Source organism: Poecilia mexicana, unplaced genomic scaffold, assembly GCF_051168715.1.
Source record: "Poecilia mexicana isolate PSO_F unplaced genomic scaffold, ASM5116871v1 scaffold_8, whole genome shotgun sequence".
NCBI classification, from domain to species: Eukaryota; Metazoa; Chordata; class Actinopteri; order Cyprinodontiformes; family Poeciliidae; genus Poecilia; species Poecilia mexicana.
In genome coordinates, this window is record NW_028263377.1 from 8929486 (window position 1) to 8954631 (window position 25146).

The window sequence follows — 25146 nt, forward strand, 5'->3', positions numbered from 1 at the left end:
TGCTTTGACGATTAACTGATTATTTTTGCCGATTAATTGATTTTTACATTTAACCATTTAAGCCTTTTCTCATACAATTTTAGAATTTCATGAAATGATTCAAGTAAACAAATAATTCAATTCCTTTTTTGGATAAGAAAATAAACATTTTATTGTCTAAAATGTAATAACGTAGCATTCCTTTAGCGTATCTTTGATTATTAGTGGCAAAGTTTGTCTCTGCAACTAAATAAATCCTTCTAACATCAATATGTCAGATCTTTAACAACAAACCAGTTTAGGTTTTGGCTGACATGATTAATTGTGACGAATCGCTTACTGAATAACTGCCGACTAATTTAGCAATCAATTAATCGTTAACAGGAGTATACAGACTCAAAAGGCTATTTGCTAAAAAACAACATATTCAGAGCAATAATTAACCCGAGTTTAGATGTTATTCACCGAGGCGTGTCCAGGTTTAACAGTTTGACCTAAACTGGTTAAATCTTAAATTGTGGCATTCAGACTCTTTATATGACCTTTATATGAGTTTTCTCATTGAGATCCAAAATCTCATTTACTAGAGAGAGAGAGACCTGTTTTGGCAAAATAAGCAAAACTATGAACAGCAACACCACAAGCAATTAAGAAATCTGACTTAAATTATATAATAAGAACTAAAAACAAAAGCAAGTTTCATAAGATTTCTCTTTTTGTGTTAAATCTAAACTGTCCCCAGGAGTCAAAGTCATTAAAACGTCGTCACCCGTTTCCCTAATATCTGGCAGCCATATTTCAGCGGTACAGGTGCTTACCAGAGTAGATGCCTCCAAAGGATGCAGAGGTCGACTTTTTCCTCTGCTCCCTCACTCCCGCCTCGCCCTCCTCCTGTTTGGGCCGCCGCGGCGAGGACGGAGGCGGGGAGGCCGAGCGCGGAGACGTCGGGTGAGGCAGGAGCTTCGGCGCGTGAGACAGGACTCTGTGTCCTCCCTCCTCCGACTTGAGGGTGGTCACCGGGGAGGGGGTCGGAGGCAGAGGGGTGAGGGAGGACGTGGACGGCGTCGGGGATCGGGAGGGGGGAGGGGGCTTGCGAGGATGCAGCACAGGTGAGGGCGACGGCGAGGATATGGAGGAGGGTCGAATTTTTGGGTCGGCGTTCCGCTTGTCGACTTTGTCTTCGATCTCCGGCCGGTGCTCGTTGGCCTTCAGGCGCTCCTGGGACAGAGCGGAGGAGACATTTCTGACGTGTGTGTGTGTATGTGCGCCGTCACAGACTTCGCTTTGGTGCGCAAAGACGCACGTTTCCTGCAAGCAGACGCACGCTGCACTTACGACGATCTGCGCGTTCCTCTGCAGCTCCAGGACCTGCGCCGTGTGCTGCTGGATCATGAACAGCTCCTGCTGCCGCAGCATCTGATGCTGGGAGAGCAGCTGCAGCTGCGCCGCGTGCTGCAGCGAGCTGCTCGGCCCGTACACGCTCGGCCACACCGGGGCTCCGCGCTCCAGCACGTCGCCTCCTGCTGCGCCACAGAGAAACACGGCAAACTTTGAGAAGCCCGATTGCTGTTAACTTTAGAGACATTTGCAAAAATGCTGGAAGCTAAGTGGGTAAGACAATCTGCTGAATGAGTTTAGCTGAAGTGTTTGTTCAATAAGAGCATAAATTAAGAAAATGCAATGATCTATTCAGTACTTCCTGGAGAACAAGCTCTGATTTTTATTCTCCCTCTAGAGAACCATGTTAAGTTTTCTTGTTCAGCTCAAATCAAGACACATTTAAAAAACTAAATAGATAAAGATCAATTTTCCCATTTTTTGGTGGAAAAGGTTGTTTTAAGAGAGTTAAACCTGTGGAGGAATACGTTGTAGCAAAGACAGAAAGAGAAAAGGAAGGCAGAAAGAAAGTAAGGAAGGATGAAGGAAGGATTTCTTCAAAAGAGAAAGAAGACCAAGGATGGGAGGGAGTCTGGCCACAAGAGAGAAAGGAGGGAAAAGGGATAATAAATACACAGAGGAATAAACTTCTCCATAAAGAAGAGAGGACACAGAGGAGAAAACAACATTTAGATGATGAAAACTTAAATAAAGCCTGGAAATAAACATGTTTCCTTGCTCACTTTTTCCATACAAAGCCCTTGAAAATCCTAAAATCAAACCCGACTCCTTACTAGATTTCACAGGAACCACAAGTTCTCCTTGAAAAGATCACAAGATGTTTGAACGATTTGAAAGCCTCCTGCTTTCATCTCTAAGCCCAACTTTTTCATAAAAATCTTAACTTCTTAAAAAGCATGAAACTGATCAATATGTGTAGCCAAACATTTCCTGAACGAGTTCAATATTTACACGTTTAAATGGCAGAAGTACGAACATGTGGGAAATCTAACAGTCTTCTACAGGATATTCGTTTTGTTTTGCCCCAGGAGGAAAAACCTTCTTGTTTCCAGCGCGTCTCGGCGCTCTCCTGTCAGATTCGAGGAGCCGCCGGCGTGTTGTGCAATCGCGCCGTCATATGTTGGAGCGCTCTCGGAGACGGGCGGCAGCTTTCGTACCGTAATGCGGCAGGTGTTCAGTAGGGATGACGATTAGCTGGCCAGACTGTGGGTCCCTGGCGAACTGGTAGGGAGGAGGCATGGAGCCCGGCAGGGAGGGCGGGTAGCCCGGGGGGAGGGTCTGATGGAGCGGGGAGGGACCCAGGCCTGAATGAGAGAAGAAGAAGAAACAAAACAAACTGAATTTAAAGAACTGATTTAAAGAACTGAGCGAGTATTTATTTTTTTCTTCTCCACTCTGAGGCACATCTTGTTGTTTTTAGCCCTCCGAGTCTAGACGGAAACCCCCCTGAGGGAGCTCTGGGCGAGCATGTGTCTCTCTGTTTAGTGTTATCAGATGGTGAACGAACGCTTACATAAGTAAGTGGCTGTGCGTCCCGGTGCTGTTATTTCAGGATGACGATGGAGGAGCAGCAGCGAGTCTGGAATGTCCAGAAAAGATCAGGAATGTCTGAGGCAACAACCCCCCCCCAGAAAAACACCCACAGCGCCTGCTGATGGGCAGACCGCCTGACCACGCCCCCCTCCTCCCATGCACCAATCAGAGGCAGCCATGATGTGAGCATGGAGAGCACGTTTTGGACCATGATGACAGGCTCAGGGTTCGTACGCCTCTCCCACAGGAAGATTAAAAAACAAAAAACTTTTCAGGTATTTTTAAGGCGCATTTTCAAAGTTTGGAGATAAAAACAACACAAATGAACTTAAAGTTTGAATTCACTGTTACGTGATGTCATTTATTATTCATAATGTTAATTAAAATAAAACTAAGTTTTATGTTTTGAAATGTCTCTCATGATTGGTTTGAGAACAAAACATTCATTTAAAAGCAAAAAAAAAATCGAATAACGTTTAACGTAAAAAAAAATAAAATAACTCAACCTTTATTTCAATTAGAAAGATCAGTAAATCATTGAGCCATCAGGAATAATAAACATCCTCTACATTGAAACAATCCCAACAAATCATGTTGCTGTAAATGACCTTCCTCCTTAAACACAATATGCAAAAAAAATGTTACACAAAAAATCTCTAAAAAATGTTTTTGCTACATTTTGTGGAATTTAGCAAATAGAAATGATTTTGCTAATTTTAACTGACTTAAAACAGGAAAAGCTTAATCTGATTTAACTTCAGACAGTGAGAAAAAAGTGTGTGTCATTTTCTTAGGTGTAAGAAAATGTTTTTTTTTTCTCCAAATTTAGTCCTTTAATTTAACTTTAATACCAAACTGTGCAGTTTGAAAATCAAGCACTTTCCAAACCTCGGAAACGCCTCATTGAAGCTCAAACTTTTTGAAGGATTTCAATCTCCCAGATGAACGATGGGGATGAAAATTCAACACGTTTCCACTTTTCAAGGCTCCATAACGACCCATCAAATCAAAATCGGATTAAAGCTCAACGCTCATTTTGATTTTGTGCAAAGGAGCCACAGGACATCTGAAGGTTTGAAAAATGTTGCTGCAACAGTTAGCAAATTGCGTCACATACCGTATGGAGAGCCGGAGAGCCAGACTGGAGGGGCTCCGGGTCGGGGCATCCAGGGGTGAGAGGTCAGGGTGGAGGGGTCGGGAGGCCACCGCCCTGCCCCTGCCAGAGCAGCCCCTCCTGTGACCATGAGGTTGGGGGTCATGAGGCTGGGCGTCATCATGCTGGGCGTCAGGCCGCCAGCCAGCGGGCCGGGGCCCATCTGAGTGAACTCGGGGTGATTCTTGGACTCTCTGAGTGGAGGATCAAGGACACAACGCGGGCCGCTCGTTAGTGGCTGCAGCAATGTGCTGACTCAGCTTTAAAGTCTGCATGTTGTGGAGGGTTATAACCACAGACTACACTTTATCTCATCAGGACTTTATGTGACAGCAACACAAAGCAGTTTATAGAGAATACAGAACTAAACTGGACATGTTGTAGATGCAAAACGCAGTCGGTGGCAAAAACTAACAATCAACATGTCCCTGAGTACAACACTCCATGATGAAGCACGGTGGTGGCAGCATCATGAAGTCACTATTAGTTGATGAATCGCATCCCCATTCTGGGGATTTATAAAGAGTAACTTTGGCTGCAGAGTCTTCATAATCCACTTTGGTCGTGTGAGGTTTTTATCTCTGAGTTTTGTTCTGGACATTCAAAACGTCTTCCTGTTCCAGTGTGGAGTGTTTTTTACGAAATTAAATTTTACTAGTTTTTGAGAGGATGAACATTTATTATTATGACATTATCAATAAATAAAATGGTCTCAAATTGAGATTCGCATAGCGACAATGTCTTAGACAATTTGTCATCAAAATGTGTTATTTATTGTATGTAGCCAATTACAGCAAAATCTGGGAGAAAAACAAATGTAGGAACTGGAGTTGATCTTCATGTTTTGATGGAAACATACTCAGGTGTTCAGGAATATTCAACCATTACGACCTGGAGAGATCGTTTTCACTCTCCAGTCGGTCAAATAAAACTTTAGAGCTGAAAATGTTACACGAATTTTTTTGGGGGAAAAAAAATTAAAAATTTTTTTTTAAAAAAGACCACTTTTTTGTCGTTTTTAAAGATCTGCCTTTTTTAAGGATTAAAAACAAAAAATTACACACAAAAAAATGATGCATCTTTGTTGTTCTGTGGATCAGAAAATGATGTACTACCCACTAATGATAAGAAATCCAGATCTAAATCCATTTTATTTGTACTTTTAGTGTCATTCTTTGTGAAAATTCAATGCAAATACTGAAAAACTGCTAAAAACCAGAGTTTGTTATTGTGTCTAAACTTAGAAACAACACCTAATTCTTTTGCACTTTTAGCCACAGTTACTAAGAGCCATTATGGAAGGCTGAAAGTGGCTCTTTGGGAGCTGGTCTAGTCAAAGTACAAACCTAAATCCAACTGAAAAACTTTAGCAACACTTGGAAAATTAAGATTTACAGATTTTTACAGCTGTGTTGCAAAGAATAAAGGAAAAATCCTCAAAAATCTGCAGCTGTATTTAAACTCCAATGTAGACACTCAGGGAAGAACTCTACATGTTTATATTTCTATAAAAGTAAAACAACATATTTTCTTTACAACTTCCCAACTTTGCACTACTTTAAGTGGATTTATCACATAAAATCCTAATGAAACACATTGAAGCTGGTGGAAGTTATGAGAAAATGGAGAAACGAAAAGGTCACAGACTGTAAGCACAGCAGAATTTATGTCGGAGCGAATAACAATAACCGAGAGCTGAGCTTCCTCACCTGATGACTTTCTCTTGCTCTCGCTCCAGCCGGCCGGCCAGCAGTCGGTCATCGTGGTGGCGAGCGCGCTCTTCACCTCGATCCTCGTCTGCACGCAGAAACCTCGTTTTACCACAATGTGCATACAATTAAATTACAAGAAAAAGCAGATGTGGAGAAAGAGAGAGAGAGAGAGAGAGAGAGAGAGAGAGAGAGAGAGAGACAGAGACAGAGAGAGACAGAGACAGAGACAGAGAGGACAAGGTAACATCAGCTAGATAATAGGGTGCGCGACACCACCTGTCAAAACAAGATGAGGAGCTGAAAACACAACGCCGGGCGCGTGAAAAAACGCACACACACAAAAAAAAGTCCAGAGTGACAGTCAGCTCTCATCGATTAATAGTGAACGGCCACAAGAGAAGTGTGAGCATGGCACCACCGCCTCATTACTGCATTAACACACTGAGGGGCCCAAAAGCCTTCTGACTGTCAGAAGGGGGAAAAACTGACAGCAGCTCAACCAGGCTGTGCAAAATAAACATGAGGCTCTCCAAGCCGAATCCCCCATGAAGCCCCTGAAGCCCCTGAAACCCCTGAAGCCCCCTCCATCTCATCAGACTGGAGGTCCCCAGGCAGCAGAGGGGCTTAATACATGTGCTGCTGGACCCTTCAGCTCTGCTCCACGTGTGTGTGTGTGTGTGTGTGTGTGTGTGTGTGTGTGTGTGTGTGTGTGTGTGTGTGTGTGTGTGTGTGTGTGTGTGTGTGAAGCCTTCAAAGGGACAGAGTACTTTAACAATCCCCTATATGCTCTGGAGGAAAGGCTTCGGTTACCAAGGCTACAGAGAGCCGTCCCACATGCTGGACAGGAAGACAGGAATGAGCGATGCTCCCTCCATCTAGGAGCCCAATGAATAAATATAATAAAAATAACATTTATTATGAATTTACATAAGGTCTATGATGACAAGATTTTAAATATCAGCTGGAAGGAAGAAAAAAGAAGGAAAAAATATTAGATGGAAGGAAGAAAAGAAAGGGTAGAAAGAAGGATAAAAGGAATGGAAGAGAGAATCAATGAAAGAAAGTAAAAAAGGACAATAGGACTCAAGTAAAGAAAAAGGAGATGAGTAAGAAAGGAATAAATGACCAGAGGGATGAAGTGAGGAAGGAAAAACACCATAAAAAGGAAAGAAAAGAAACAATGGAAAGAGGAATTACAAAGAAAGACAAGAAAAGAAAAAAGAAAAAAACTGAACAAAGATGAAAGTGATGGAAAAAAGGGAATAAAATAAAGAAGGGTAGAGTCATGGGAGGAAATAAAAGAAGGGAGAAGATAAAGAAAGTAAACAAAACACAAAGAATGAATGAAGAACAAGAGGAAGAAAGGATCAAATTAAATACGTATGAAACGAAGGATCAACAGAGGAAAGAATGAAGAGTGGAAGAAAGAAGTCAAGTAGAGAAAGAAAGGACCAAAGAAGAAATGAATAAAAGACATGAGGGATGAAGAAAGAAAGACACTGTAAAGAAAGAAAGGAATTGCAAAAGAAGAAAAGCAGTAAGGACAGAAGGAAGAAAAGAAGGAATGAAGAGCAAACTTAAAGAAGGATGGATGATGGAAGAACAAGTTCAGAGTCACTTTCTGTAGTCAGGACCAGCTGTGGGTCAGTGGATGAAGCTGTAGTGTTAAAATCTGATGGTTTCACCTTCATCGTTTGACCATGGAGCCACTCGACCCCAGGTGACCTGCCAACCTGCATGTCGGTGGATAAATGACTGCAGGTTTGTGACTCTAATCAGCAGCATGACTAGAGCAGCATTCACAGCAGGAGTAAAGCTACAGTTTTATTCCTGAAACATTTAACATGCTGCTAATCAAGTCAAAAATCAGAACCCGATTGGTCCAGCTCTGACATATACCAGCGTTTTCTTAATTTAGCGCTTGTGTTACCAAGCAGATTACATTTGGAAACTGGAAATGTGTCTAGAAAATCTCAAAAGTGTAACGTTTGTTGAAGTTGAGTGAATTACGCAGCATGATTTCGTCTTTAAGAGGCATTTTAAAATGACACAAGCAACACCTGCTGCTGGCCTGATGACTGTTTACATGACATGAGGGCATTTTGATGATGCACCCTGATGTTTATGTAGGGATTTAGCCTCGTCGCATTTCCCAAGAGTCCAGATAAAAACCGGCTGCAGGGATGTAAGAAACACTGGGAACGTCGGCTGAGACCTGGTGACCCATCTGTGATGTTAGACTCTAATCTTCCCTTTATTAGTCAAACCTTTTATTTATTTTACTCCATCTGCACATCCATTGATTCTTGATTACTTGTCTTTTCCATCTACAGCTCGTTTAAATGTAAGAAATGTGACAGAGGAGGCAAAAACACACAAGATCTTACTTAGTGAGACAAAACTAACTTACAAGTAACAAGAATTAGGAGGTTGTTTTAAATCAATAATTCATAAATATTGATAAAAAAAATTCTAGTTTCACTGGCAGATTCTTTCACTTACAACATGGGGAAATGTCTTGTTGTAATTGAAATAATCTGCATTTTTATCAATACGTATCAATTATTGACTTAAAACAAGCTCTCATGTTTAGCTAAAAATTTACTTTTTAAGCTATTTGTCTTATTTTAAATGTACTTAAGATGTTTGCAGTGGAAACTAGAATAAAACTAAACACTTGGGAAGATTTTGTGTTTTTGCAGTGCAGAACTTCCATCAGGAAAACATCACCATCAGATTATTGGATAAATATTATAATCACAAATATCTTGGTCAACACTTAATTTACTACTTAACATCAAAGCTGCACAAATTATCACATAACTCACAGTAAAAAAAAATGATAAAAAATAAAGAGTAATAGTGTAGCCGAACATTGATTGGATGTAATGTTTGCTAGGCTATAATATCAGTCTCTATATCAACAGTACATTTGACTATATGGATTGGTTTTCCTGGATGAATGAGTGGGCAGAGATGCTTACGCACTGATGAAATCAATCATTTTATGCATTTTTTTAATAAATATTCTGCTGGAGCCAAAAATCTAAATTTTAACATTTTTTTCCCCACCAGAGAGCCTAAGAAGTGTTCCTTGACAGGAAGCCAGGGTACGACAATAAATACCAGCAAACATTTATAGTTACTGCTACACACACACTCAGTTACACTTAAGATTGATCCATTGCTTAGCAACACAACCAGGGTCTTATTGTAATTCAGAGCCTGCTTGTAGCTTTCCACTGCACACAGGAGTGACAAGTTTAACGCAGAGGGGGAAGAGTGGAGTGAGGGAAGCCAAAGAAAACAGGACAGAAAGTGAAGGGGGCCTGAGGTGGGAAGAGGAGTGAGCACCTCTACAAAAGCCTCTTTAGAACGGAGGGAAGGGTGGAGACGCAACCCGAAAGAAAAGAGCAAAAGACAGAGGGAGAGGCGCTGAATAGCAGGAGGACAGGAGCTCAATGGCACCCAGAGCGGAGGCCGAAACCAGGACAAAGACAAGACACCGAGCAGGAACCTTATAGCCGAGTGACCTTGGAGTCCAAGAATAGCATGTTTTACTGCAGGAGGGCCGACAGGTTCACACAAACAGCTCAGAGAAATGAACCAGTGACCAGAACCGCGGCAGTTTTCAGGAACACCAGCTTATTAGAAACTCCCAAAAACATCTCCACACACAACCTGTTGCAGTAAAAGGTAAATGAAGACTTAAGAAGCACCGTTCAGATGGACTCTAGAGCTACTGGAGACATGTCTGCTGTTCATTTAGGCTGCGGGAGAGCGAGAGAGAGCTGAACTTCCTGCTTCCTAAAGATAACGGAAAGACTGAATGCATTACAGCTGGGGAGGCACAGATATTGATATCTTAACATCATCATTGCTTCTCTGCTTCAGGTAAACTACCCACAATCCTTTGCATCACTTTCACAAGACCAAATAAATACCACAAGACCAATCTTGTCCCTTTCATCCTCCAAAATCAAACAGCAACAAGCTGGAAACAAGCATAAGCTTTAATTCTGGCCTAGTTTTATTTATTAGACTAATGTAAAAAAAAAAATTACTAATACCGGCCGATACCAATATAAGTGCTGATATACTGAGCATCCCTAACTAAAGGAAAGTCTAGAAAATAAACAGTAAAGCTTAAAATGTCCATGACATTATTTTTGTTTTAGCCTTAAAAAAGTAAAACCCTGTTTAACAGCAGCTGCTCCCGGACACACCTGGTGTGACGTCGCCTCTAGTCACACCAGGTCGTCACTGATGACAAAGCTGGAAGGAAACAAGAAATAATACTGAGTTCTGCTCTTATATTAAAGCTCTTAAAGAGAAAACAGACTCAGGTAAAATGTGTATGAACAGGAGAGTCAAAGCAGGTCAATAATCCTATCTGCAACAGGATTATTAATATTTTGCAAAGGTTCACAACACAGGTCACAGTGCAGGTCAAGACTTGAATGCCTCAAATAGCTGCAGAGGAATCGTGACTTTTCTACAATAAGGAAATGAATCTTCCATTATTCTCTAAAAGTGAAGTGAGGAATCATCTCAACCCGATTCAGGTAGCGGTGGGGATCTACACCATGCGGAGTGCGATTCTGACAGAAACCACGCAGGAGTGGAAAGCAGAAGCCAGCGGAGACGTCGATTTCACTCTAGGATTACTTTTTAGACCAATAAATAAAACAAGATAAACAAACAGGAAGCAGCAGAGAGTTTAAAGCAGCAACATCTAACTAGTTCAAGCTGAATAAGAGCCGTTACCTTTGATGGCCGTTTGCAGCAGGGGCCTCTGTGTGTCGGAGCCTCCGCTGGTTTGCTTACTGGAGCTCCCGCTGTCTCTCTGCCGTGCCACAGCGACGGCGATCCCAACGGGTGGGTGTCGCACCTCGCCCTCCCCCTCTCTGCCGAAGGAGCGGGCGCTGTCCGGCCGCTCCTGCTCCCTCTTCAGCTGAGGAGGGACCCTCAGCGCTCGTTCCTTTTCCCGCTCCCTTTCCTTTTCCCTCTCGCCACTCGTCCCGATGTTCCCCAGACCGCCGAAAGGCCCCCTCCCGTCCATGATGTGCCTGGAAGACGTGGGCCCCTCGGCGGCAAAGTTCCCGCTGTATTTAATCAAACTCTGCATGGCAGAAACCTCTGCAGAGTCCGAATCAGCTGACCCTGCGGGCCGAAAAAGCCCCGACTGGTCCAGGTAGCGCCTCTGGCTGCCCTCCTCGGCCGCGCGCCCATGTCCGTGCGTTTGTGGCGAATGACTGTGGGAGGACTGCGAGCTGTTGGGTCGATGCGACGAGTGAGGGGAACCGGACTTCTGGATCTGCGACGGCTGGTTGTGAGGAGCGGAGAGATTGTGTCCGTGCTGGGCCGCCAAGGCGGCCATGTGATTGGTGGCGTAGTTGGCCGACGGGGTCATGGCGTTCCATTTAGACTCCGACCCGATGCCGACTCTGAGCGAGTGTTTGGAGAGGTCCCTGGTCTCTGGACTGAAGCGGGATCGGCCTGAGGAGAAAGACGCGTCCTGGTTTCGTTTACTGAGAGAACCGTTGGAGCAAATGACAGAACCTTCCTCTCTTTGATTGGTCGTTTCACTTGACTGGGAGAGCCGAGGATGCTCCGTGAGGCTTTTCTCGTGAAACCTGTAGCTCTCCCTGTCTCTGTCTCTGTCCCTCTCCCTCTCCCTGTCTCTGTCCCTCTCCCTCTCCCTGTCTCGTTCAAGCTCTTTGTCTCTGTGTTTGTTGTCCCGGGCCTGGGAAGCGATCTGGATGGGCCCTACCCGCTCGTCGTAAACCTCCACAGAAGGCACATACGTGGGCGCGCTGACTCGCTGCTCTCTGGGCGTGGGGAGGTGGGGAAGACCGGCACTGGGCTGCTGTAACGGAGGGGGGAGGACGTAGGAGACGTGCAGCGTCCCGGCCGCTGTGGCCATGGACTCGTTCCTCCGCTGCCGCTCGGAAGGAGAGTTGGAGTTGTTGGAGTTGGAGTTGTGGCTGTGGTGGGGTCGAGAAGCACCCTCCTCTTCCCGACCCCTTCGGTCTTTCTCCGAACCGAGGAACCGGCCCTCACTGAGAGGGAACGAGGGCTGAGGAGGCGACAGTCTGGATCGGGTCTCCACCGCCAAAGGGTGGGAGGAGTGTAACTTTTGCTGGTGAGGATGAAAGGACCAAGCGTCCCTCTCTCTGTCTCTGTCCATCTCATGGTCCTTGTCTCGGTCCCGATCTCTGCTCGCCTTGCGGTCGTCCTCGCCTCGTGTCTCCTGTGTCAGATCCACCACACTGTGCGGCCGCGGCTCTTCGCGCAGACGCTCCCTCTCCCTGTCCCTGTCCCTCTCTGTCCGATACGTCCTGTCCCTGACCCCGTCCCGGGACGTCCTCTGGGGAGGCGTAGAGCTGGAAGGGGCGGCCGAGGACGCAGATGGAGGGTGCAGAGGTGATTGGCTCAGTGAGGACGTCAGGAAGTATCCGTCTGAACGAAAACAAATCCAAAGTTTTGTTTGCACAGATTATTTCAGAGGAAAAACACCAACAGAGGACGGCAAAAGTAATCAGATCATAAAGACAAACAATTTTGGACGTGATTGTCTCCATGATTGCGGCTGTAAGGGGTGACTGACCTTTGTGAGGATCATAGAGAGGATGTTGGGAGAGCGAGGACGTCTCCAGGCGGCCCAGAGACAAGTAGGGACTGGAGTAAAGGCTGCTTGGGAGGGGAGGGTAGCCTGGCAGGGACAAAAAGAGAAACAGAGCATGTTATATAAGCATCACCAGTAACTGCTTCAAAATGTAATTATTTAGGCTTTGCTCAAGTAAAAAAGACTCAAGATGTTAAATTTTGTTTTTCTGAGAGCAATTTGTGACAGAAAAAAAAACTTTAAAAAGATTTATGCCTAACTTTCTCTAATGCTTGATAGACGGAAATAATCAGATATGCATTTTAGGTCATTTCATCGTTTTGTCTCCCCAGACTCACATTTTAAGAACCAAATGGAGTGAAGAATAACTTCACGACTGAGTAATAAACACAATGATGAAAATTTGCAGGTTCACTTTTAAATTGCTTCAAGTGTTTCACTGTTAGAAACCGGAGAGGATTCTACCAATTAGCTTTAAGATCTTCTTATATCTTCTCCCCTTTGATCTATTAATCTCAAACCTTAAATCTTAAACACGGCACAGGACAGGTTGGCTCCTTCAGCCGGACGTTATTAGCCATATTTATCAATCTGATCCTGATATCCATTAGAAGTTGTGTGAAAATTCAGGACATTCTGAAAAGTCAAACTTTACGCTGATGATCTATTACCATTTGTTTCCAACCTCCAAGAGAAATCCAGCTCAGTACAGAGCGTTTTTATAGAACTGCACTGGGTGGGGTGTAGTTTTTTTATTGTTAAAATAATAATAATAAAAAGATTTCAATGAAAATATTTTGAGGAAAAAGAAAAACAGTCTCCTGGATTATTATACAAAATAAAACATGTCTCAGACTGGAGAAAAATTAGGAATTTGGACATGACAGAGATATTAAATGAATTTTCCAAATAATTTGATTTAATATTGTTCCAGCTGATGGCATAGTCATCTGGTCCTCGGTCCCTTCAGGTTGTTGAGCCAAAGTCTGCCCACTGGGCAGCTGCTGCTCTCAGAGACTAGATCTTAATTTAGATCCCCGCCTTGGAAACTTCTAAACCCTCCCACCGTATCTATAAAAAAACAAAACAATGACTAACAATACCAAGGGAAGGAACTAATAAAAGATCAAAGTTTAATGTTAAAAATGGATCAGCGAAATAACAGCAAGAATGCTTCGTTAAAAGTTTAAAAACTGTTAATACTCTTGCACAAAGCTCTGGAAATAAAAAAAACTAAACAAACCTGTCCGCCTACATGGAAAGCTCAGTGGAGAAGAGCGGTGGGATTGTTATGGGATAGAAGACAGGGGCTGCAAAGTGGGAACTCGAAAACGGCACGGTGGTTTAAGAGTGAAGGTATGCAGGAGGAGTTTCTCGTAAAGCTGCCTTTAACCGCAGATAACAGCTGCACACGAACTCCAGCGGCTAAGACTTGCAGCTCCGGCGTAGCATCCCCGGCTGGAAACGTCTGCAGCTTTTAAAAACATTAGCTGCTCTTACAGTCAGACATCAGGTATTAGGAATCTCTCTCTCAGCCTGAGTCGGATGCCTTTCATATCAAAGGAAGTGCATTGTGTGGCTTTTGCAGCCTGTGGGCAGAACAGAGTTCTTTAAGCTTCAGATACCAAAGCATCAATTAGAGATAAACTTAGATCAAGTGTCCAAGTCCAGTCATTCATGTGATATCTCCTCCTCCTCCTTTGTCAGAATATAAAGTCAAACAGCCTCTCGGTTGCAGTGTTCACCGTCCTGCGAACATTTACGAATTATAACCGCAGACTTCAACGTATTTTATTGGGATTTGAACACAAAGTAGCCATTAATTAAGAGCAGTGCTACATCCATCGTCTGAAAACGGGAAGAGCGTGGGACAGTGGCAAACCTAAGACACGGACGTCCAACGAAGGAAGTGTTAAAACCAGGAAGAACCGGAATCAAATCTGGAACAAACTTCAAGATACCGAAACGCTGAGATTCCTTTAAGAGTTGCATTTGATCAGCAGTAAGTGGAACATGGATCAACTTGGCAAAATGTGATGTTTAATGCTCGTTTCATAGTTGATTATTGTATCATGACAGAAGGTTTTTTCACTGTAACAGAAACAAAATGTTTTTTTTTTTTAAATGTAGTTATGAAACATCCTGGCATGGTATCAGTTCATTTATGTATCTCAAACCTTGATCTGTAATTGTTTGTTTTTATTGTAAAAGGTGTAGCAGGGCAGGAGATTAAAAAAACCCATAAAAATATAAGCTTCCTTTATGGAGGTCAGAGTTATTACTGTTACTGCAGGAAGCTTAAGGTCGACCAGTGAGTTACAATCACAGATGTAATCACTAGCCTGTTCCTTACCCTTGGCAAGTCCTTGGATTAGAGAAAGTAGCTCAAGAAGAAGAAAGAAGTCTATAAAAAACTTAATCACACAGTTTCCAATCTGAATCACTGAATGGGTTTTTGTGCCTCTAAGGTGATGCAATCTGTTTTAAAGGAAATCTTAACTGCGATCCGTTTGTCCTTCTCTCTCTACGCTGCCAGCATGCGGTGTCAGATGCCTTTCCTCCTATCTGACCTTCTACCCAGATGCGACGCGATAAGGAGTCACAAAAAGACACAAGGGAACGAAGGGAGACGCAAGATTTAATCACTCGCCGAGCGGCCCTGAACAAAGGCACCCGGGACTAAAGAGAGCACGGAGAAAGATGTCACGGAAAAGTGGGGCAGCGGCGCTGCAGAGAGGCGGACTGAGATGCGCAGAGCAGGATGAAGGAGAAAAAGATAGATTACAGTAAGAGAGGACGGGCGAATGAAAGAAAGCGAAGGACTGGTTGAGGGCAGAGAGGGAGAGACGCATTTAGGACGGAGCTGAGAGAGGAGCCGCCGGCCGTGACACAGAAATGGAACGGGACCCGGCTGGTGGGAGCAGAAGCAGAAGAAGAACGGGCCTTCTGGGGATTGAGCTCCAGCAAAAAAAAAAAAAAAAGTCCCGAAACCGTAGCAACGCTCTTGTCTGAGTTATCGGCGGACAGAGAAGTCGGGAGTTTCATCGGGTTATTTACCTTCGTGAGCGTGCGACGCCCAGAGCTGAGCCATCTGCAGACCGCTGGGATTGGCCGACCTGTACGCGGGGTCAGAGGTCAACGAGGAGGGGCCTGGGTAACCTGACAGGAAGGGACTGGAGCCTGTCGGGAAGGCCTCACCTGCGAGAAAGAACAGAGACTCTCAGTACCACAGAAAAACCACCAGAACCGAAGTTGGAAAAAAAAACAAAAAAAACACAACACGAATTGATTTTTATTCTTGTGCTTTTATGTCCGGGATTGGGAGCTCAATCAATACGCGCTGATGTTTCTGTTCTGTAATCACATTACCACTGAAGCGCTCCATCTCAACAACACAGACCACAGACAGGCTGGCCGGAGGAGACGGTTCACGGCCGAAAACCACAACAGAGCGGAGGCGAGGAGGGAGTCTGTCTGCCAGCGACCGGCTGATTATCACCATCAAAACAAAGATGGCGCATGGCGACAGCCAGCGATGGGCAGCATGGACTTTTATCACGATATTTCACGGCACTATTGCGATAACGATAAAAATGACAATGTAAAACTATTTGTTACTTCTTGTTTAGGTGACAGTATGGCGCCTAATTCACAGCGGCACAAACACAAATATTGCTCTTGAAATATATTCTCATTTGAAATGTGATTCAAACTGCACATAGTAACTACATTTAATCCAATTAGTTTTAATTATTGAAGCTTTCATGGAAGAATAGTAAAAAAAAAAATTATTTCTAATATTTCTATTTCTTTTTTAAACATTAATTGAAGTTAATTGAGAAAATGAGAAATAAAACTTTTTCCGATCAGAATTTTTGGCAACACTTAATTTGCATAAGACTGACGACAGCAGTCATGAGCATGAAGGAGTCTTCATGAATGCTTATGTCTGTTGTCATTAAGTTTTACTCGGTAAATAATGACAGTTTTTGACTTTTTAAACAAGTTTTAATGTGACAGTGCTTTAAAAGTGTCATTATTTAACAAATAATTCAAAGTTGACACTGTTAACGCAACTTTTAACACAACTTTGCATTTAAAGTGTAATTATTTACTGAATAACACTTCATGACAACAGTCAAACATTCAGAAAAACTCCTTTACATTCCTAACAGGTGTTATATTAATAACAGTGTCATATCAGTCTTATGCACACACCTTCAAATAAAGTGTTACAGATTTTTTTCACAGTAAACAATAAATGCTCACCTCTACCAACAGAACATTACAAACTGTCTTGGAAAAGTTTCCATGCCCCTCGAACTTTTCAGTATTTTTGTCATGTTGCATGTCATGTTTTGAGATAATTTTCAAGTAATGTGATAGTAATAATGGCAAAATGATGCCAGAACACATTCTCAAGAGTAAATCAACTTTAAATTCTAATCAGCATTTAAACACTGGAACTGTAGTGGATTTGAAATATCCAAAATAAATAAAGAAAACGACAAATAAAATGAATTATGAAGTCTATAAACAAAACTGTCTTTCAAAAAGGGATAGTTGAGACCAAACTGAAGACTGAAGACCAGTTCTGGTAGAAAGAAAAGAGAAAAACGATAAACCAAGAAACTGAATATTACTGAGTTTCCTGTCATTCATAATGCGAGTAATTGATTTATTGTTTATTGTGACAGGCGTGTGTATGTCGTGAGAATTTTAGAGAAAAAACACAAAGTAGCACATATTTGCAAACCAGAAACATCAGGAGGGTAATCTGATGAGACGAGACCAAAACAGGACATTCTGGCCTACATGCAAAACGGTACGAATGTGAAACACAGCCGTGGCAGCATCATGCCAGCTGGACGCTTTTCTTCTTCATGGAAAGATGGATGTGAATCACTCAGAGATTGGGCTGAACAATAAATCAGTAATGGTGTATGTAGCTATAGATACCTGATCAATATCATACGACGGCGTATTAGGACCACTGTAGAAAGGAGAAGTAAATTTCCACCAAAAAAGTTTTGAGATGTCAGACATTTTTGAGAAATCTTCTGAGTTTCAAAGTCAATTATTTTTTTTTTTTTTTTTTTTTTCAAATTCAGAAATTTCTTTGCTTTCTAGATGGAAATTGTCTCAGATTCATGGCGGGAGATTTTTTTCCTCCTCTTCTTTTTCTGTCTACATCGGCCAGAGTAAGCCGCCGTACTATCTACAGACACCCTGTTCGATAGCGTTCAATAAATTCACTGAACTCCGATCCAGAACCGCACAGCATTCTGGGAGATGTAGGCAGAGGGAAGGCCACATCGCCCGGTCCTAATCAGAGACGGTTGGAGCTGCAGCAGCCGTTAAAGGCTCTTGAAATCACGTGCGCTCTGATCAAAGCCAATTCCTCCATGAGTCCTCGTAAAACAATACCATATCTGAATATGATACAGATATCGATTGTTTTTATTTGACTCTGCCCTGTGTTCTCACCAAGAACACACACACACACACACCCTCTGAATCATTACTGCCTGCTTTGGTCCTCTAAGGGGTTTCATGATTTAGCCAACCCCCAACATCACCACCAGCATGACCATCATCCTCCTCGTCCTCGCCCATTACTGCACTGCCATTACCCTGATAAACCTAACCATGTGTGTAGGGGGCGGTGGGGAAAGGGACCGAACGTGTGTGTGTGTGTGTGTGTGTGTGTGTGTGTGTTTCTGTATGACTCCGGTGGGAATCTCAGACATGCCGAGTTCCCCCTGCATCTAAATCAGTACATTAAAGGTGCAGTCCGTCAGCGCCTGTGCACTCTCTCTCACACACACTCCGCACTTCAAATCAATACCAAATGCAGCTTTCCAATTAATCACAGAGCTGTGTGAATATATATACAGCAATAATGCATTCAGCCTTTATTCTCTGCTCTGAAAACACAGCGTAGGTGGAACCTTCCACACCCGAGCTTATTACATAGAGATTTATTAAGGTCTCACCGTGTTTGTATGGATGTGTGTGTGTGTGTGTGTGTGTGTGTGTGTGTGTGTGTGTGTGTGTGGGTTTGTGCTCCATGTGTTTAAGGGCAACATTGTGTTTTGTGGTTGCAATGGCTTGGTGAATGATCCCACATGTGCAAACAGCACTCTGTGTGTGTGTGTGTGTGTGTGTGTGTGTGTGTGTGTGTGTGTGTGTGTGTGTGTGTGTGTGTGTGTGTGTATTACTCCTCATCCAGTTATGTGAACATACAGGGCCGGATTCACAAAGATGCGGGCCCCTGGGCTGGAGCGAGTTTTAGTGCCCTATCCTCTAAAAAAAAAAAAAAAAAAAAAAATAATATATATATATATATATATATATATATATATATATATATATTTTACTAATGAAAACTACAGGACATTAAGGTCTGAAAATAAAATCTTTTTTTTATACCAGATTTCCTTGCTTTCGTTTCTAAAAATAATTTACAAATGACAGAAAATATTGTCAAAAAGTGGCTTTTCTTTCAATAATCCCTTCTGTGAGTTGTACAAAGGCATATTGGAGCCAGACTACAATTTATTTTTAATTATTTTTTAATTACAATATTAGCACAATAAAGACTCAATTTTACCTGAATATTGTTGTCTTCATAAAAATCCACAAAATATGATTACAACTCACTTGTTATTGGCCTAAGAGTGAGATATGAATCACAACTTCTGCAAAAAACACATTTATTAAAAGAAAAGAATTTTAAAAAAGAGAAAAAAAAAAAAAACAGGCACCCCCCCAAAAAAAATCAGACTGAATTCAACACCACAATGGATCCATTCAGAGAGACTCAAGCGGTTCATAAATGTGACAATCAGGTCACCAGCAGTAGCTGAGGTTGAACTTAACCGAACAGTCAGCGCCCGGCGATGTCATCAGCCCATTGTTCTCTCTGCGGAGCTAATTTCGTTTAAGGTAATTTCATTCTGAAGCCGAGAAAGCAGGTTCTGCTGGAAACATCAAGAGCTGCGACAAAGAGGTGATTACAAGACATTCGTGCTCCGAATGCCAGCGCGACTCGTTGCTCATCACTCAGCCCGACTCACAACATGGTGGCAACACAATCAGGAAATTGGGTTTTGTAAATATGCCAAGAATTATTAAAGTCATAAATCAATGCTTTGTAGAGGAATTTACAAGTCAACGCATAATCACCACCTGGCAAAATTAGTCACACTCCATTAAATAACACAGTTCTGATTTGTTCCTTTTCTTTTGTTGAGGCGTTGCTTTTCTTGGAGTTATTTGACATCCCCAAAGCTCAAACGACTCCTGAACTCTGACCCCAAATCCCAGCGGAGTTGAAAAGCAAACTTCATGAACGCGGAGCAGAACCAAAAGTTTTCTAACCATTCGGCCAGACAGAAAATGAAAGAGGAGCAGCAAAAACAAATGAGGTGGATTAGCAGTGCCTGCGAACAAATGAAGGTGTCGTTGCTGTGAAATATCGTCTCTGCTGCCTGGAAACTGAGCTGTTAGCATGTTACGGCATCAGGCTGTCATGAGGCGTCATAAGGCAACTTCAGAGTCATTGCAGGGCTGACAACAGCATCAGCATCTCTGAAAATACTTGGGTAATATTAAATATGACAACATTTAATTTTGCTTCGGCAGAAATAAAGGATTTTTGAGTCTCATCCACACTTATTTTGATGGAACAACACAAATGTGTGCATAATTCAGGGTTTATACATCTTTTTAATTTGAATTTAGTACTTCAATAGATTTTCTAAGGCACAAGAAAAATATCTAGTTGTGTTTAATCATCTGTGAGTTTCTGTAAAATAAAGTACCAGGATGATGCTAAGGTCTGAACCAGCACTGCAGGCAGGGGGCACCCTGGGTAATTTTTCTGCAAGTTGCATCAGCTCCTCTTAGGAAGCTGACACCAAGATTAGTCAGGCCTGGATTAGATAATCCTAAAGTAAACAGAGATTCTTTAGAGTGAGTTTTATCTACCTTTACTCTGTTTGTAGACGTTCCAACATGAAGAGGAGCTTTACTGTACTGACTAAATCAGACCCGGTTTCAATCTCTGAACTACGAAAAGTGGCGAACCGAAACTTTTAAGTTTTATAATGAGTGTTTATCTTTCTCTCAGTAACTCAAACCAAACAGATCAATAAGACGAAGAAAAAAAAATCAGGATCTGATTTGATGTTGTGATTTTAGGAATAATAGAATATTAAATTAAATGCTGTTTAGAGTGTAATTCTTTTTCTTTTACATATTTTAGACAGAATTTATTCACATAGGGTGATTTTTTTACACCGTTATCTCCTGGAAACTGATTTTAAAAAATACCAAACTTTTCAATTTTTTCGAGATTGTGAAGGAACTCCAATATCTTTCAGGGTTTCCCTCAGTGTTTTATAAGCCTGGCGGGCCACCAGGCTTTACGTGTGCCCCCACCAGGCTAAGCTCTGCTTATTTATTCAAGTCTTTTAAAAATGTTTTCATTTTTTAAGACTTTATAGTTGGTGTTCAGCTGTTAATCTTCCAACTTTAAACATTTTTTAACTCAAAAACACAACGAGCTGCTGGATGAATGACTGCCCTAGCGCCCCAACCACCAGGCTTAGCAAGTTTTCTGGGGGAAACCTTGTCTTTACTTTCTTATAAAAAAATAAGAGATCATCGAGTTTCCTCAAACATGCTTAAGAAAAGAATAAAATATTGCAAGCTCATCGTATTCCTTTCACAAAAACCTGGTTTATTTGGGTCCTGAAGCCTACAAGTCAACCAGTATTTCATTGAAGGGTGTCAGAAGAAAAAGGGGGCTCATCTATATATATGTATATATATAAACCTTTATTATCTTCTTATTTAATTCATCAGATAAAATCCCAATCAACTACATCCAGGTCTGTGTTAGTAATACGAGAAAGCGCGCTTCTCCTTCCACATGGGGCAGGTATCGCATGAAATTGATGTTATTCTGTCTAATTATTCTCACTTTCTAATTGCTACCTGCTATGTTTAGGGAGTTGCACTCGTAAACATCCCTCCGAGGAAGCTGAACAGAATTCATTTACAACCTCCACATGTTAAAAGTTGTATCAATGTCAGCGGCTTTCTCTCCAACAAAACACGTTGGAGGAGCAGAAGCCTCACCAGAGCACAGATCAATCTCTGCTACCTAGAGGCTGTTTTTTCCCCCTGTATGAGCGCAGCATGCAGGCACATACACAACTTCCTACAGGAAAACATTAAAAAAAAAATCTCTATTTTCCCTTCCTGAACGGTGTAAGGGAGGGGAGGGGAGAGGAGCGGAGGGGCGGAACGAGGCAAACATTTACCCTCCTTGTTCCAGGAACAACACCCAAATGTAAGCTGAGAGGGAAATGTTTTGGAATGACTCTTTCATTTCTCTTCTCTCTCCCTTTTCCTTCCTTTCCCTCCCACCGCCTCGCCACACACACTCAAACTGCATTTGGCTCTTGGTTCAAACGACAGCTAGTTTACCACACTGGAACGAGCGAGTTGCCAAGAGATGCGCTCTCTGACTCCAGTGTCCATTTTCAGATCCTCTTCGAAAGCAAATAAAGAAAATGTCAGCATCAGAGGAAAGGATGGAAGTCAATTCTGATTGAGACGGATAAGAAGCGCTAGCTAGCACGCCCACATGGAGGAAAAAAATTTTAAAATCCAGAAAAAAACCCAAAGCAGAGATCCTCGATCAGCAAATCAATACGAGATGTACCGAAACGCGATCCAAAAAAGAAACAACAACGCTGGGAAACGTCCAGAAACAAACAAAATGTGAGAGAAAAATCTCTGGGATAAAAGTCTAAAACAAACACACAAACACACAAACACACAAACACACACACACACACACACACACACGCACACACACACACACACACACACACACACACACACACACACACCACAAACACCTACACACACTCTGTGAACCCATCTGTTATCCATCAGTGGTATTTGGAGCGGGGTTAGCTGAGAGGGGATCTCTATTGATCTCTGGGTTTTATTCCTGGCAAACAACCGTAAAAAGTCTGCTGTTCTATCCATCTCTGGTGCAACTAACCAGGAAACCGAAAACCGTTCATCACCACTGAGAAACACACCGCCCAGGACGCACTGGGTAAACTGGTAGGATTTCTTTTTTTTCCCCCTTTTGTGTTTTGAGATTCGGCCAAAAATCTGTTTTCGTTCCTGTGGTTGGAAGTTCGGGATAAAGGCTAATTATTTCAGATATTTCCTCTTAAAACAAAACGGCAAGATGAAGCGTTCCCTCATTTGGTTGTGCTGCAACCGCAAACGTCATTGGACTGGGTAAATGCAGTAGGCCTACAAATAACACAGCCAGTGTATATAGTTTCAAACCGGAGGAAAGCTGTTTTAGAAGTACAGGATCGGAAAAATGTAGCGTTAGCACTCCTGAGTCACAAACTTTGCAGAAGCATTTTTTTTTTTTGATGTTACGTCTGGAAGTTTTATGACTCATGTCTCGGCCGGCCCTGCACACCCAGAGACTCTTTATTCTCTCAGAAACTGCTCGGGCTCAGGCAGACTGATGGGAGAGGCCTGGTGCACGCCACTTTGAGAGTCTCGGTTTCTGCAGATTCGCCCGTCTGGGGACTTTTCTGAGGAACGCAACTCCAAATTATGCATGGAAAACCAGCCCAGTTGCAGATATTTTTTGTAGCAACCAAGTCAAGCATTTGAAAGAAAGTGCAGCTTGGGAAGCTGGACCATAGGAACAATGCTACGTTACACTTTGGCCTTTGCAAAGCAGCCAATCCAGGAGAACCATTTATCTTTTATGGCGTTGATTGGTTGCAAAAGAGGAGCTAAAGATGATTGTAGTTTCCATTGTGTGTATTAATGCATATTAATTAGGTAGTTATGTGTTTTTAGATGAAATTTCACGTATTCAAGTATTTCAGTCATTTGTAGTTTTTGTGAATGAATATCAAGGATATTGTCAAATTGCAATTGTCATCATAAAAATGGACAAAGTAAAAGATTATTTTGAAGCAAAGTTTGATATAATGTAGAGCTGCTTATTAAATCGATTTTAGCAATTATTCAAATTTTTTGTTTTTAAAGATTACATTTTCAGGAGAATCTGGATTTTTATTTTTTCCAACCAATGAACTCTGTGAGTTTCTCCAGTTCAGAGTGATGTCAGCGCGCCCAAAGCCCACCGTCCAGTTTGACACGCGGGTTTTACAGCTTCTGTGTGTTTGGACTTTGAATTCAGGTTGAGTCTCAAAATAAACTGTTGAAATAAAAGTCAGTTTTTCAAAAATAATTTCTGTTATTTGTATTTTCTGTTCGAGAAAAGAAATGGAAAAAAATAAATTAATGAAACCAGAAACTGAATTTGTTAGGGAACATTATATATTATACACATACACACACACACACTTTAAAGCCGTATCGCCCAGACCTAGAAGGAATTTTTATTTTAATACACTCTGACTCTTTACATAAAGATTAGAGACGCACAATTATTAATATCTGTGTCAGTACCGATATTGAAACAATTCTAGCTTGGGTATCGATGATAATGAACCCGATCCATAAGGGCAGATCTAGTCAGTCTAGTTCTATGCTTTGTGCTCTGAGAGACGTCATAATTTATTATTTCTTTTACATTATATTTGGAATTCCTAATTGGACTTTCTGAACTATTTGAAAGAAAGTTTGTTACAGTTTATTTGTACATTTGACCAAGACATCAGCTTTGTGATTATTTATTTTACATTAGCTGTTCCACTCCTAACTGCACTGAACAAATTAAAGTTGTTGTTTTTACATGCTTGACCAAGCTGGACAAACTATTGGTGTATTTAAGTGAGCTGTACTGGTGCAGAGTTATAAAATTAATGTGTAATTCATTACATTTATGTCTGTTTAAAAAAAAAATAAAAGAAACGTTGTTAGTCATTTCAGCAATATTTCTTTATATCAGATTTGTATCAGCCAATACTAAACTTCGGATATCGGTATCAGAAGAGAAAAAAGTGGATCCCTAGTTTTATTTTTAAACCGTATCATCCAAACCTACAGATATTTCATTTCAATACATTCTGACTAGATGTAAAAGGAATAGATTCAGCTTTTATACTTTTAGTGGTTGAGATACCACTTCATGTGAGCGGTGAGACAAAGTCCAAGCCAAAAGCAATGAGTCACCGTTTAACACCGCTGACCTACGACAAAGGTCAAGACCAACCAGATCATCCAGTTTGTTTCACCGCACCTACATTTCGATGCTCATCCAGATGAAACCAAGACAACTCTGCAGCCTGCATACCTGAGCTGCAGGCTAACGCGCTCAGACAAACATCCACGCTGGAAACGGTTTCCTCTCTTCTTGTTTTCTGTCTCCTCTCCTCATGGGGACGCAGCTGGCGACGTTCAAATGATTCAATAATTAAATCGGATGCATTTAAATGCAGCCAGAACGCGACTCAAGCTTGAAGCCGCAACACTGTTGTGTCGTAAAAATGAGAAAAAAAGGGAAGAAAAGAAAAAGAATCACTGGTGATGTAATTAGTCGCAATTTTAATCAAGAGTGTGGTAGCATGTGTTCTTGATATTGGGCAGAGAAAAGGAGCGAGTGAGCTGGGATTCAACAAGTTATGAAATCTGAATGCTTTTTGTTATAAAATATAAATGTTACTTGGTTCAAGTGCAACATCCGTGGCAACTCGCAGCACAACCCAGGAGGATTT

General features: G+C 42.0%; 1 protein-coding gene across 2 annotated transcripts in view; it reads right to left on the minus strand.

Moving 5' to 3' along the window:
• tnrc18 (trinucleotide repeat containing 18) overlaps positions 1-25146 on the minus strand; it is a 62370-nt gene that overhangs the window by 25364 nt on the left and 11860 nt on the right. The window contains exons 3-10 of one of the 2 annotated variants that reach the window (XM_088008188.1): positions 15461-15601; positions 12386-12490; positions 10543-12237; positions 5773-5860; positions 4028-4257; positions 2535-2681; positions 1315-1499; positions 798-1197 (exon numbers count right to left, since the gene is read on the minus strand). In XM_088008188.1, the coding sequence (XP_087864314.1) occupies positions 798-1197; positions 1315-1499; positions 2535-2681; positions 4028-4257; positions 5773-5860; positions 10543-12237; positions 12386-12490; positions 15461-15601 (2991 nt within the window). Of the gene's footprint in view, positions 1-797; positions 1198-1314; positions 1503-2534; positions 2682-4027; positions 4258-5772; positions 5861-10542; positions 12238-12385; positions 12491-15460; positions 15602-25146 lie in introns of both variants that reach the window. The other variant, XM_088008187.1, reaches the window with a different exon arrangement.